The sequence below is a fragment of the Ailuropoda melanoleuca genome, chromosome 14 (genome assembly GCF_002007445.2).
Source record: "Ailuropoda melanoleuca isolate Jingjing chromosome 14, ASM200744v2, whole genome shotgun sequence".
NCBI lineage: Eukaryota > Metazoa > Chordata > Mammalia > Carnivora > Ursidae > Ailuropoda > Ailuropoda melanoleuca.
The window spans coordinates 93,566,900-93,582,745 of record NC_048231.1 but is presented as its reverse complement, the minus strand read 5'-3'; the positions used below and the strand labels follow the sequence as shown (position 1 = coordinate 93,582,745).

The 15,846-nt window shown below is 40.3% G+C and overlaps 1 protein-coding gene across 2 annotated transcripts in view; it reads right to left on the bottom strand.

The window, feature by feature from the left end:
* The window catches only part of SERPINB12 (serpin family B member 12), a 35,847-nt gene extending 20,449 nt beyond the window's left edge, over positions 1-15,398 (bottom strand). The window contains exons 1-2 of one of the 2 annotated variants that reach the window (XM_011222778.3): positions 15,090-15,220; positions 2,825-3,000 (exon numbers count right to left, since the gene is read on the bottom strand). Coding sequence is in view for 1 of the 2 variants with exons in the window: in XM_034643005.1 (XP_034498896.1) it covers positions 15,090-15,215 (126 nt within the window). In the remaining variant the exon portion in view is untranslated. Of the gene's footprint in view, positions 1-2,824; positions 3,001-15,089 lie in introns of both variants that reach the window. The other variant, XM_034643005.1, reaches the window with a different exon arrangement.
* Positions 15,399-15,846: the final 448 nt, after the last annotated feature.

Below are 15,846 nucleotides of genomic sequence, written 5' to 3'. Positions count from 1 at the left end.
ACAAATATGATTATGTTAGGGAAATTCAAAAGAAAACTTTTTAAAGTGGGGATATAGCCATTATGGAGAACATAAGCTGCTTATCTATACTATACACATATGCATATAGAGAATATAAGCTACTTATGCAGCTAGTGCATAAATGAAACAAGTAAAAGCCAGTTTTATAAGGCAAGATATTGTCCAATGGAAATTCACAGCTGCGTCGAGAAGGTCTCTCGATTTTCAATAGTGAACATAGAAAACAAATATGTTGTTAATTCTCTTCACTATTTCATTTGAAAAATGTGTGTGGGTTTTTTCTCTAAATGCTTCCACAAAACTCTAAAAACCGTAATTTTTCAGTTGAATTTCACCATTGGTTAGAATTTACGGGAGGTTGGAAATTTTTAACACGTCATCAGTTAATACTTCGGGCTAGTGGATCAGTAATCATTTCACATGACTACTGTCCAGCATCACCTTTCAAAAAGGATACTAGTTACATTTACAGCAGAGTGATTTTTTTTTTTTTTTTGGCCTGGGTTTCTGGATTTCAGGCTGTCACGCTTGTCGCTCTTGCTGCTAATATTCACACCACGTAGGGCTTCTGAGTGCCTGAGCAGATTCAAAGTTTGTTCGAATATCTTTAATCTAGGATTGAATCTGTTTATCCTTTCAAATAATCCAACAAAGATCTGACCACAGATGACTGTGCCCTACAAGCCTAAAAATTTTGTGTGGTGTGATTGGTCAATCAGTAATGATGCAACCTGCCACTGAATGTAGCTAAATATTAAGTTAATGTAATGAATCACTAAGGAGGGTGTGAGAATTCATGGAGCACCTACTACGTGCCAAACATCATTTGTGATTTCGCGTACATAATCTCATTGGAGTGAAGAAAGTCAGTCTCCCTAATATCAGCAACTTAAAGCGTCAGAGAGTAACGCTAGAGTTCGAAGGAATTTTGGAGGCCATTCACCTGGCAGTGCTGCTATTCAAGGCAAGCCAGAAGGCTTTCCTGGGTCAACAGGCTGTCAGAACCTGATTTCATCAAGTGTAGAGTTCGATGGCTCCTCCTAGGTATGTTACAACTCGTCATGAGTTATGAACCAATCTTTAACTCTTTAGTGACTAGTCTTTTTCTGCCTGGAGTTAAAAACTGAGGAATGCCAGAACGATTCACCAAAGTCTTCACCAGCTCATGACGCAAAACCATATGACTACCATTCTCTCTGGTGTGAGAAAGGCGGTCTTTTTGAAATATCATAAAGAGGCTCTTTTCCATCTAATTTTACATCACATTGCCGAGGAAACAAAATGTTTATGGGGAAAATATCAGCACAGAGGCCTTCGGTCTAATGAAAAACGTATCCTTTACCTAAAGTAAACAGTTGACCTCACATTCATCATTTTATCCTCCAAACTTAAAAGCCTGGTGTAAAATAAAAAATACATACATATACCATTAAAATGACAAAAAGCAACAATAATGAACACGAAAGCACACTAAGCTTGTTTTAAAAGTTGCAATCACCCTTGCCATCGAAGCCCTCCATCTCCCAGATGGCAAACTGAAGCCTCCAGGCTTGAGACGAAACCAAGTGCCTGCCCCAAAGAGACAGAGACGCGGAGACCAAAGACAAGATGGCCAAAGCTACAAGACGGCAAAGAACCCAACACAGAAGGAGCAGCACATTTGCGATCAGAGGCTCTGGATCCTGCTCTGAGTCCTGCCAGCCTGACATCTAGAACACACACCTCTGGCACTTCAATTTTCTCGTGTATAAAATAATAGGAATAATAACATGGTTTTCCTTGCTCTAATATGTTATACAAATGTTAGTATTACAAGTATAATTATATAGAATTAGTACAACATAAATGTTTTTTCATTTCTGAGCCAAATCTATATGACGTCTCTCTATGTCTTCTGCAATTGTAAATCAGGGCTTCAACCTTCTAATCAAGGTTCGGAGACTCTAGCCTTCAGGTCAAATCCAGCCCACTGCCTGTTTCTGTAAATGAATTTTTATCGACACACAGCCATGCCCACTCATTTACTACTGTCTATGGCTGCTTTCCAGCTACAGTGGCAGAGCTGAGTAGCTGTGAAGAGACCATATGGCCTGCAACATCAAAAATATTTACTATCTGGTCCTTTATTGAAAAGTTTGCTGCTCCTTGCTTTAAGTGATAAAACATCATCATTTTTAACACCCATGAAATTTTTATAGTCTTAGATATAAAATCTCTCCTTACATAATACAAATGTTATAATACAGATAAGAAATATAGTTTCTTAAATTAAAAGTATTCATTTGGATTTGACCTCAATCCTGGGCATAGCTCTAGACCCCTTGAGTATCAAAGTAAAATAATAGCCCAGACATTCATTTGGTGAATAACTATTTATTGAGTACCTACTATGTGTCAGGCATATCCAGTGAACAAGAGCATGCTTGCTCTCACACTCATGATGCCTAGTGCCGCAGGAGTTTACAGCCCAGACTGCCTTCCCTGCGTCTAGCTGTAATAAACACTTATGGAGGACCCACTATGCCACAGACCCTTCCACATAGTTACCCCATTCAGCTCTTCCAATAAGTCAGGGAGGAAGACATTGTTTTCCCAACAGACAACTGAAAGCTGGGACTCAGACATATTAAGTTGCTCACAGCCATGATGCTGGAAAGTAGCAGGATAGGATGATAGACAAAGTGCACCTCCCTTGCCGTCTATGCCAAGAATAAGGATCTTCAAACATCTCGCTTCAACACCGAGACAACTATCCCGAAAGGTTCCTGTACTGCCAACTGCTTGCCCACCACCCAGTACATACCTGGAAGCCAGTGAGGACTGTCCCCAGCTAAGGTTCGTGCTCTGATGAAGTCAGTTCAATGACCACACAGAGGAGGGAGCAGCCAAGCCCCACAGCCTATGCAAACCGGTAAGGAGAGGTATTGAGCAAGTAATTCTATGACTTTCTAATTACGACCATGAATCACAATGACGAACCTGTAAGATAGAGAGGGGGAAAAAAGACCTACATTTATAGTCATTAGCTCAATGAATTTTAAATTAATTATCTCTAAGTCTGTTATCACTCCTTTAGAATAGAGCATTCCACGGGCACAGCCTCTCTTTAGAAGCTGTCCCACAGCCTGCTATTTTCTGGGAAACCATGGGTGACAAAGGAGGCCTTTAGAAAGGGCTTCTAGAAAGGCCTGGACTACTATCTCTGTTTCTTATTCTCCCCAAACAATTTACAGACACCTTTCGGCATTGTGAAACTCCGTGAGTTCATAGTTTGTAAACAGAATACATGAAACCCAAGAGGAATGGTTTTCCCAGCGTGTCCCAACCCACTCCCAGCAAATGGATTGAGTGGTGACAGAACTCTATGGTTTGAGCTAAGTATGAAGTGAAGGGAAGTGAAGCTGAGAGAGAAGACTCGGATACTGCGAACTACGTTCTCTGTGGCTCTATTACTTACCCATCGTGACGCAACTCCATAGCTATCTAGGCCAATACACCAGCACCTTCGCCGATTACTACTTTTTCTTCTCACCTTGGACAAAACCTGACTAGTGGACACATTCTCTCCCCTCTTCCCTTTTTCCCCCCAATCTTTCCCTTTATGTCTTTCTTCCTTACCTCCTCATTCCCTCTCCCCTAGTCTCATCTGACCTATTTCCCCATTGGTCTTGCTCTTCCTATCTAAGTAAGGCTATTTTAAAGGAATTAACTCACTTGTAAAACTCACCAAATATTACCTATCAACATAGAGAAACACAGGGTCCTTTTCAAAACATGGTTCATGGGGCGCCTGGGTGGCACAGCGGTTAAGCGTCTGCCTTCGGCTCAGGGCGTGATCCCGGCATTCCAGGATCGAGCCCCACATCAGGCTCCTCTGCTAGGAGCCTGCTTCTTCCTCTCCCACTCCCCCTGCTTGTGTTCTCTTTCTCGCTGGCTGTCTCTATCTCTGTCGAATAAATAAAATCTTAAAAAAAAAAAAAGATTCATATTTTGTGAAGGAAAACAACACATCCTAGGAGGATTTTTTTTTTCTATTTGGAGGCCAGCTAGTTCATTTACAGCTTACACCAAAGCTGTAGCACTGAATTTCCGGAGAACGGCCCTTCCTTTCTATGTAATTCAAGGACAGTATACTTGATGCTCCATGAAAACCCATCCCTGAGCCATAACTGAGTAAGAGTCATAATTTGAGGAGCAAATACTATCTGTAATTATATCAAAAATGAAGACCTTTTCCCATTATAAAAGAAAGCCCTGCAGTTCTATGGTGTTAAAGTTGTAAACTCCAAACCTATAAACCAGAGAATCAGAGAATCTAAAGGAACTCAAGTAGCATATAACTGGCTAATATGAAATTGGGTTTCTTACATGAGTCAGATTTAACCCACAGAATAATAGTGTAACTAAGAATATAACTGTAAGAGCAATAAAAGTTTTGAATTAGAAAGATGATTAGAAATTTGGGATAGTAGGGGCGCCGGGGTGGCCCAGTCAGTTTGGCATCCAACTCTTGATTTCAGCTCAGGTCATGATCTCAGTGTCCTGGGATTGAACCCTGTGCTGGGCTCCACACTCAGCAGGGAGTCTGCTGCAGATTCTCTCCCTCTTCCTCTGCCCCTCCCCCTGCTCACTCTCTCTCAAATACGTAAATCTTAAAAAAAAAAAAAAAAAAAGAAAGAAAAAGAAAGAGAAATTTGGGATAGTAGACTATAAATGAATTTTAAATAATACATGTTATTTGAGAAAATTAAAGATATTTAGTAATGTAAATAAAAAATAATTACAAGCCCATCAAATCACAATTTTCTTTTTTTCTTCTACACATCCTGTTTTTACATAGTTGAGCTCACACTACATTAGAGTTTTATGTCTTCCTTTTGTTTCATTTAATACTTCACCATAATTATTTCTCAATATCTTAAAATTCTGTTCATAAGAATTACTTTTAACGACTCTGAATGTGCTGTAAATTACTCATCCATTCTTTTATTAATTCAACATTTAGGTGGTTTCCAATTTATATAAACGTTGCTACTGAAAGTATTTGGTTTTAGCCTGTTATTTGAATCTGAGATGGTCTTTTTAGCACAGATATCTAAGTATTAAATTAATGGACAAAATTTATGAGCATTCGTATGCCTGACTACACCATGTCAAATGTACTCCAGAGAAATCCCACCATTGAAGGAGCTGCTATTTCACTGCTCTTTACCAACCAGTTTCTCCTCTCTTAAAACCTGGTAACTAAGCCTTCTCCTTCCTAAGAAAGGTCCCTGAGAGAACAATGAAAAAGGTCAGCTTTCTTTACCACTCATGCTACACAAATCACTACTTTGCACAACTAGACGAGTGACTGTTTAGATCATCTATGATTCTTCCAAGTCCGGTTTTGAGCGGCTTTCAACTCGTCTCTCCCGTGGGAGTGGAGACAGGGTTTGAACACCAAATTTTCAGAGTATTCCTAAGGAAACACCAAAAACAGGCTGGAGTCTAGCCTTCTTGTATTTTCCCTGGGGATCTTCCACCTCGTAGCAATTCTGTGCATCCAATGGTGGCCGTCGACGACGTACGTAGGACATGCTATTTCAAAACTTAGCAAATGAACCTCAAAAACTTAATCCATCTGGTTATATTAGTGCACAAAATTAGATTAAAAAAAAAAAAGCAGTGTACGTGGGGGTTATCCACGAAGTTACCCAGCTGGTTCTCCCTTCTACCATGAGGGTTTCTGGGGGAATGACCAGTCCACCATCATCTGTATTCCAGGGCGCTTCGGAATATAACTCACTTAGAAAAGCCAGACGCTAGACATCGAAGTGAGTACCCAAACAGAATGATAGGATTTCATGGCATTTTATCTGAAAGCGGAGGGAGGGGGGTGGGATGAGGAGAGGGAGAAGATAGTAAGGACAAACATTAGCTCCCAACACCGCCGGACAAAAAGACAAAGTCTTTGGTGACCCCCCACATCCCTCCCTGATGCCCTCTGTTCTCCCACATCCCAGAGCCCTCTCCCTATTCCTGGAGATGAAAAACCCCTTGACATGCAACACTTCCTGGTGCTAACTCAGTTTTGGTAAAGAAGTGTGAACATTTTGTGCATCCTTTTATCCCCCCCCCACCCTTTTAAAATAGATTTTTAAAGAGCCTTTTTAGGTGTACTGAAAAATTGTCCAGGAAGTAAGAAAACGTGCTTTCTGGTTTCACACCTTCTTTCTGGCTCTGACTGAGCCTTTGGAATGGCCTCGGCTGCTGCTGTGGGCAATTATGGGAGCCCCTGACGAGAGCTATGGTCACAAAAAGGAAACAATGCGAGGGAAGAAGAAATGACTCTGGTAAATGTGGAAGCTTGGTTTTCTTTTTCCTACAGAGAGGATGGCTGGTAGTCCCAGCCTTCCCAGGAGAGTGTCCACAGTTTAAATATTGGCCAGAAATAAATGAAGATTTTTCAAGGAGAATGAATTTATTCCTATAAAATTCAATTCAGTTACCTTGGACTTTTGAGGAAAAAGTAAATAACTATGTGTTAAGTCAGGGGATTTGCCTCATTCTATTTGTCTTAAGTGAACTTCCTTCTTTCAGATACTGAAGGACTCCATAGGCAACAACCAGTGAGTCTAAGGGCACATGGTTATGTATAAAACTCCAACAACAGAAATATATGTATCAGTTCAGTCTAATAAGTATGCTTGAACTTAAGGGAACCATCAGGACATTTGCAGAAGTTCTTCTGTCAAACTTCCTCATTGCATAACACTGACCTAGTCAGCAATACTAACTGAGACTCGGTTTCTTCACCAAAACCTACCGAGCCTTCTAGTTTCTTCCATGCCAGATGATAAAAGAAATGTCCAAAATAGACACACAATACATGTCAACTCCAAATTTTGGTGCCACAAAGAAAGGGGACTAACAGTAGAGGTTAGGGTGGCAAAGAAGAGAGCCACAAATCAAAGTTGGTGGCAGAGGGTTGAGGAACACCACATCTCTCTGTTTCATCCACGATATAACAAGAGCCATGACCTATTGTTTGCTGAGCCCAAAATGCATTTGTCCTCTGCTCAATAATTCAAGGGAGGGATGCCCGGGTGGCTCAGTTGGTTGGGTGTCTGCCTTCAGCTGGGGTCATGATCCCAGGGTCCTGGGATTGAGCCCCATATCTAGCTCCCTGATCAGCAGGGAGTCTGCTTCTCTCTCAGCCCTGAACCCTGCTCATGCTCACTCTTTCTCTCTCTCTAATAAATAAATTATTTTAAAAAAATAATTCAAAGGATCTGATCACAATAAGAAATCAGATTCTTTTTGACCTGACTTGTTCTTTTATTTTTTAATTCCATACTTATTAATTGATTTTTAAACCACTTTATTGAGTGATACCTGACATACAAAAAAAGCTGTACATATTTAATGTGTATAACACGATGGGCTTGAAGATAAGTGTTCATCTGTGAAACTACCATTATAATCTTCATTTTAGAACTCTGAGCCATATTCCCTTTCAGTGTCTAGGAGCAAAGGATATAATCTTGTTGAGTCTTTTAATATGTATTTAGAAAGCCTAAACTCCATACTCCAGTAGTCCTTGCATTCCTCACCTTTGACCTCTAACTTTTGTCCTCACCTCCTTAGGGCTTCCATCATACCAATGAGATCTTTTCTTATAACTCAAAATTAAATCCAGAGCATTACACAAACAGAGGAATGAAGTTGGACCTTACCTGACACCATACACAAAAATTAACTCAAAATTGATCAGACCTAACTCTTAGAGCCAAAACTCAAAAGCTCTTACAAGAAAACATAGAAGTAAATCTTTATGAACTTAGGTTAGGCAGTGGTTCCTTACATGTGACACAGAAAAAAAAAAGGCACCAAAAGCAAAAATACCTACACTGGAATTCACCAAAATGAAAAACTTCTGTGCTGCAAAAGACACCATCAAGAAATGGAAAAGACAACCTACAAAATGGGCGAAGACGTTTGCAAATCATATATCTAGTGAGGGACTTGTATAAAGAACACTTACAACTCAACAATAATGAAATAAATAAGCCAATTTTTAATTGGGCAAATGATTTCAACAGAAACTGCTCTGGAGAAGATATGCAAAATGGCCAATAAGCACATGAAAAGATGCCCAACATCATTAGTCATTAAGGAAGTGCAAATCCAAACCACAATGACATAACACTCCATCTCTCATTCCTGTTCTCCTTCCCTCTGCTCAGCCAAATGGGCTTCCTCGTGCTCTACACCTCATCTTTAACTGCACAAACATAAGACTATTTTTAAATAATAGTAATAAAATATTTCAAAAGATCAGTCATTAAATGTAATCTATCTTCATGGGGTTTTTTAAACTATACACAAGGGGATTTCCATAGGATAATATTTAATTCAGGTAATTTATGTGATAACTTATTTGTAGTTGACTCTCTAGAAAATCAGAGTTTTATTGATTTGCTTTAGTCTCCCAAACTTCTAATAACAATTTATGGGGCACAACAGAATAATCATACAGTTCATCCACATTCCTAGTGAACTTAGAAATATGGGTGTAGAACTCAGTCAATCACATTGCTTTAAAGCACTAAACTGCTCCAGCTTTCTCATTACCCATGTATGTCACCAGTCTAGGACACGCCTACTGTGCCTTTCTATCACGTTGCTTTAGCCACACCTGAATACCACTCCTCTGTTCACTCAATCTATCAAAACACAGTACAGAATGCACAGGATGGACCAGGGCAGCACAAGACGCTAGGGACACACAGGTGAGCAGAACACGGTCCCTCCCTGGAGGAACACATCATTTAGTAGGAGAGACTTAGAGTACATTCGATGTCACCCAGCAAATGCTGGCACACTAATATTCTAACAGGGCCCTACCTAGTCTCTCCAAATAAGTCCCAGTTGGTAATCAGTCCATGATATAGATATGTACTGGGTGATCCTGACAAGTATCTCTTTTTATCTGAGAAGTGTATCTTTTCCTTGATAATTCTGTGTTTTATATTTATCGTCTTTCCCCTTTCAGAGAACAGGTAATTACTCAACTACAGTTGCTTGTAGGTTTTCTTTTTATCTTTTTCCTTTTAGTTCATCAGGAATTTATTTTGGTCTATGATGTGGGGTAGGGATATAAATAAAGACACAAATACCTCTAACTACCTAGTCAATGTTCCCAGCACTATTTGGTGAATTAACAACTCCTCTTTGGGTTGGAATTACTTCTCTTATTGGTCAGTTAGTTTTATTAATTTTTTTATTTTTTTTAAAAGATTTTTTTTTTAATTTTATTTATTTATGTGACAGAGAGACAGCCAGCGAGAGAGGGAACACAAGCAGGGGGAGTGGGAGAGGAAGAAGCAGGCTCCCAGCAGAGGAGCCCAATGTGGGACTCGATCCCTGAACGCCGGGATCACGCCCTGAGCCGAAGGCAGCAGCCTAACGACTGCACTACCCAGGCGCCCCGGTCAGTTAGTTTTAATATATGATAAAGCTAAAACATTTGAAAGAGAAATAATAATAGTACCAACTTTATAGGACTGTTTTAAGGGTTGAATGATATAATCTATGTCTATAATGTGTTCCACATAGTGTCTAGTACGTGGGAGCTCCCAACATAACGTATGGATTAGCTTAGCCCAATACAGTAGATCAGGTTCTGTCCAATCTAACCAATCCTTTTTGGGCAGAATGAGTTGAGTGGAAAAATATCAAAGTGTTACTCCTTCCATGCTTCCTTCATGAGATAAGAAAAAAGAAATCCTCCAATTTTTCCTAACATTATTAATTTTTATAAATTTGCTAAAAATGGTAAAAATGGAATTACCCTTATTTTAACTTAATTCTTTGGTTAGTTATAAATTAAGCATCTATTCATATTCATTGCCATTTATTTTTTTCTGTTAAATGCATTTTTGTATGCATTACACTTAAAATTTGAGTTATTTATATTTTCTTGATTTACAGGTGTTCATTTGATGTTCTAAACATATATGAACTCTATTGTGTTTTTCCATTGCTGTCATTTGACCTTTAAATTTGATTATACTTTCAAAGTATAGACATTTTTAATTTTTATTAAGTCAAGTTGGCCTTCTTATAACTTTTCTACGAAAATGCAGTTTTTTATCTTTTATTTAGAACTAATTTCAAATTTGCAGGAAGTTGCAGGAATGTTACAAAGAATAACTATATACACTTCACCCAGATTTACCAATCACTAAATTTTTGTCTCATTTGCTTTGTCATTCTCTCCTCTCCTATCTGTACATATATGCACACAAACTTATTCTGAAGTGCAGGTGAATAAGTTGCATACATCATGCCCTTTTACCCCTAAATATTTGTATATTGTAAGAAAAATGACATTCTCCTACATAAGCCACAGTTATTATAAAAAAAAAAAAGGAGATATTTTGAAACAGTAAGTATCCTTGTCTTCATCAAACATTTTCAGATTTTAACAACAATTAATGATTCTTACTTGGATCAATTATTATGATAATTGTTTCAAAATAGTGATTTTCTAATCAGTATTTCATCTATATTTAGAAGCTGGTATTCTAAGAAGCCATTCTTAAAATCAGAAAATTATTAGGGAAAAAAACCCTCATTGAGCATAACTTATCTATATTTTGCTTTCAACTTCTCATCTGAAATTTTTTAAGAAAAAGATTGCCATTTGTTTGAGACACTGCCTCTGTTCACAGAACATCTAAGGGTGTCCCACATGACTATGTGACTCTGGCCTGCTCTGGGTTGTTGGGGTCATAATGTGGTGTGAATGAATCTGTGTTTTACAGTTTCAATTTCCAAATAACCTTGATTGCAGGCACTTGCCTTCCTGAGCCACCCAGTCATCATAGCACAAGAGTGCTGTTACAAAGTCATACCAATCTGGAAAAGAAACTCAGAAGACAAGTACTGATGACTAAGTACAGAGATACTATATTAGAATATGAATGAGCACAAGGGCACCTGGGTGGATCAGTCGGTTAAACCTCTGACTCTTGATTTCAGCTCAGGTCCTGATCTCAGGGTTGGAAGATCAAGCCCCATGTCAGGCGACCCCATACCGGTTGGAGGCTGCTTAAGATTCTCTCTCTCCCTCTCTCTCTATCCTCCCCCCATCCCCACTCGTGCACATATGTGCTCTCTCTCTCTCTTAAAAAAGTACATATATATGAATGAATACAAATCCTCAACATCTATACTTTGTGTTGGAAGAAAGCGTGGGGGCAGGGGGATGGGGAATTTGTGAATTCCAATAGAGTTAATTCTCAGAACACAAGAGCACAATCAAAACCTGCAAGTCTAGCTCTTCTGTGCTGGCCAACACCATGCTTGTTCACGAAAGCTCACAGAACAAAACAATTTTTGTTTTAGAGTCATAAGTGGTTTGGTAAATCTAGTCTTTCTGTGTAATTAATAGCACAATAAGGCAGGAGGACAGAGTATGAAAAATTCAGGGTCCTCTCACTTGCTAAGTCCCTAAGGTCTCCAAAAATAGTTTTGCTTTTTTAATGAGTCATCTCCTTCCAAAATAGAGAATGAATTACTATGGATTTTATAATTGCTTTTGATGACACAAAGAACAATGAGCTCCTACAAATCAGTTCATCTGCCTACCAATATTATGTTCGATCAAACGGGTCTTTGGATTACCGTTTCTAATTCTACAGTAAGTTTCTCAGATATATCAAATTTTTTTTAAAAAAAACATATTTTTGCAACTTTAGCATCATTTTTCAAATAGCTTTTGGAAACAAAATGCTTTGAAATTTATAATTCCAAATCACAATTTAGATGAATGGTTTAAAAATGGAAACATAAAGCAAAACCTTGACCTAAACCATAGCTTTGAAAAAAACTAGAACACAAGAAAAAATGTAAAAATCATCGGTAGTTGTGGTTGGTATATTGCAGTTTCTGGGGTTCCCCACAGTGAACTTGACAACCAAGCCACTGAGAGGAGAGCAGAGCAGTACATCTGAAACTGAGCTTATATACCTTTCTTTTCAAATAAATTTTTATTATATAGATGCCAATAAACCCAAACCCTGGTGTTCCTTTGGTGAAAAAAAACATAAACAAAAACAACCATATGTCACGAGGTGCATAAATGTATCTGAAATGCAAGAAACCACCAGTTTTACGAAGGGAAGGTAGGAGGCTGCCGAAGTTATAAATACACCATTATGGATGGAGTTGGGCAAACTAACCTCTCCAACCCCAGCTCTGGGTCACCAGGGAAGATCAACACCTATTCATTAGCGCCATGAGATATCTGGATTAACATGTTTTCAACAAGATTAAAACTATGCCTCCATCTAATTATCAGTAAAATTAAGGGTTTGTGCAATGGGAACTCTCAGCCCTGACATTCTGTAATTTCAGACTTGAAATTGAAATTGGTGTAAGGTATAAAGAGTGCCATATTTGTTGACATGAGAATGCAATGGGAAGACAACGACTGGATTGACTGGTGATGATACCAAGATGTCAAGGTGGAAAGATCTCATTAAAGGCCATAGTCATGATTCAACCTTCTTACACACCCCCAACCATGAGAACTTAAGTTTGGAGTCATTCATTCAATAAACATACATGAGTAGTCACTATATAACAAGAATTCGTGTTATAAGGAGCTTCTGTTATTCCCAAGGTCAACTTTTTTGGGCTCAGGAAGGTTTGGGGGCACCCTTCAAACATGCTGGTCCCTGAAAAGCAAGATTGCTGCCGGGGTTTGCTCTTGCTGCTGTAGTTGCCATTGTTCTTATTTTGCAATCATGCTCATTTCCCAATGGAGCCCAGAATCTATGTCACCCTTAGAGGTAGCACAGTGCTGTTCCTAGCAACACCCCTGCAGCCAACTCTTTCATGCTAGGCCTCCAGAATATTCGCAGCTACCATGGAGATGATCTCCTCGATCTCAAACAAGCCTAATCTTGAGGATGAGTGTGAGTGCAGGGAGAGGTGAGGACAGGTTTGCAAAGCAAACCAACACCCATATCACATGAAACAACACCATTCCTAAAATCACACAGCTGGAGATTCTCAAGCTGAGCTCCCACAGTGCCCTGGGTGCCACGGCTGGGACCAAAATGTTCCTCAACTACAATTAAATAACACTGCTCCATTCATAGAAATAAAATAAAATACAATAAAATAAGATAAGATAAAATAAAATTAAATTAGATTAAATAATTTCTTCGACCATTGGCATTTATTTAAAGTTACTTATATCAGAAATAGGTATCAGATGGTGTTGAATTTCGGAGAATGAAAGAAGTAACATATTTGTTGAATGTGTTCCATTGCCAGGCACTAAACGAGGCGCTTCATTAGTTTATCTCCTGTAACCCTCAATATGTGATGGAATATCCTCTGTGCGTCACAGGCTGGAAATGGAAGCTCAGAGAGGTTAAGTGAACTGCTGAAGGTCTCTAAGCACTAAACTCAAAATAGTGTGACTCAAACCCAGGTCTTTCTTAATCTGAAATCGAGTTGGCCTCAAAAACTATACACCTGTATTTTGCATCCAAAACACAGTAGTGCAAATTGTATGAGGGTTCTCTCCTAACCAAGTTTGAACACCATAGACTCAGCTCACATCTCTGGGGGTTTTTCCTTCCTCCTTGCAAAGTCAGCACGAATTATTGGCCCAGACATTGACCAGAATTTAAGAAAGTCTCTGGGTGTTCAAGCTTAAAGATCTGCATGGCAAGAGAAAATTAAAGGACCCAAGGAAACACTCAATCCATTTATGTGTATGGGCTATTATCGACAAATGCTGAACTCTCCCAAGTATTTGGGGTTTGGCAAATCCCAGCTGTCACTCCCCTGAAGACCATCGCACATTTGGGTAAGCACGCTATGCCCTTCAGGCTACGATTTTGTGATGAAAGCCTTAGGTCTGTAGTGCTTTAGGGAACCCTAATGATTCTAAAGAATTCTTGATTCTTCCTGCTAATGGGAAGAATACGACTTCATAAGCATGAATTCTATTCATAAGTACATAAGTATGAATTTCTATTTCTTATAACAAAAACAATGTATATGGAAGCGCCTGGTACTTACTCACTTACTCACTAACCAGTAAATGCTTATTAAATATAACCTGAGTCTCTGAACTGTTCGGAGCCTACCACCTCCGCAAGGCTTTACCAACTCATTCTCCCCCTCCCATTGAAAAATACTGTTCTAATTATTGCTCTTCTGTGAACACACTTCATTTAATTATACACTTGTCTCTTGAGGGAAGGCCTGAGTCTGTGAGCACGATGTGTCACATAATCTTGGCAGCCTGATAAGAACTTGCTGACTGATTATATTGACTGAGATAACTTGATACCAGCGTGGAGCTGAGGGGGAAGATTTGGTCTGGACGACAGAAGGTTCCCAGGGCTAGAAGACAGCCTCCTGATGGTCCTCCTGGTGTGGAATACCACTCAGAGGGACCGGCAGGGAGTGGGGAAGCAAGGCGTCTGTGAGGAAGCACCAGCCCCATGGGGCTAACTCAGCTGTTCAACGCGGGATCCTTGAGACTTGCCTCAGAATCACTTCCGGTGCCTGTTCCAAAATACTTATTCTTGAACCTCAGCCTAGATAATAAAACAGAACTCATAGGGATGGGGCCTCCGAATCTGCATTTTAACAAGGCTCTGGGGAGATTCTGACGCACACAAAGCTTCTAGTATTCCTAGAACGAGTGACAAGGCATCTCATGAGAGCAAGTGACATGAGACGCCCACCAACAGCCAGCCTTCTGCGCTGGGTTCCACCCAGCAAACTCAGCTCCCTGACATGAAAGAGATTCCTTATTTTGCACTAAATTGCAAAAATGTGCCACATGGTACTGGAATGTAGGGAACAAAGCCAGCCAGGCAATCCACTGGCATGTCAAGCCGACAGAGAGCGGGGGTTGGGGTGCAGGAGGAGGCAAAAGGCAATTAGCAAAGGTTCGAGAAGCTAAGTGAGGCTGCGGATATCAGTCCCTCCCCATAAGGCTTTTGTGCTGCAAATAAACGCAGTAGTGTCTAGAAGCATCTGGTACATACCTGGTACAGAGGAGAGTCTCCACAGATGTCAACCGTCCCAGGATTGTTTCCACTGAGTTTTCTTTTCATGTGCGTTCTGCCGAGGCTGGAGAAGGTTCTAAGGAATTCAACCAGGGTGGGCACCATCTCCAACCCACAACATCTGGTGCCCACAAGTGACGTCAGGTAAGAGGCACTGAGTTGGCGGTCTCGCCTGTAGAGGGAGGCTCTCGCAGGTGGGGTGCTCTTGGGAGAACATCGCTCCTACTCATTAAGGCCCAGTGGCACCAGCCTCTGCAAGCCTCTCTACCCAGTATTCTGGTCTTGCCGTAAGCTGTGCGGGTAAATCAGAGGAACACAGGAGGCAGCGTGAGATCCAGAAGGCCTGAAAGGGGTGAAGCTCTGAAATTTAAGATGAATGTGCACAGAAGGCTGAAGATGATGGCGTTTGTCACCGAACAGGCCCAGGAGCTGCCCCCCCACCCCGCTCTCCTCCGGGCCAAGCGGCTCAGATATCACCGGACGGGCATCAGAGTAAGTTTCTTGTGTGGCGCTTACTGGCTGGGGCTCCCTTTGACCCCCACCGGGCGACCTGTAGGTCTTTCTAAGTGGTGTAGATGTCCTTGCAAACACCTCTGTGCTAGGCTGAGCACCTCCAACACAATACAGTCCAAAGTGAACTCATCCTCTCCCCTAAACTGTCCCTCCTCTGCTATTGCCGATTCTGATCAATGGCATCACCATTCAAAAACTTGAATCCTAAGTCCGCTCTCCTCCT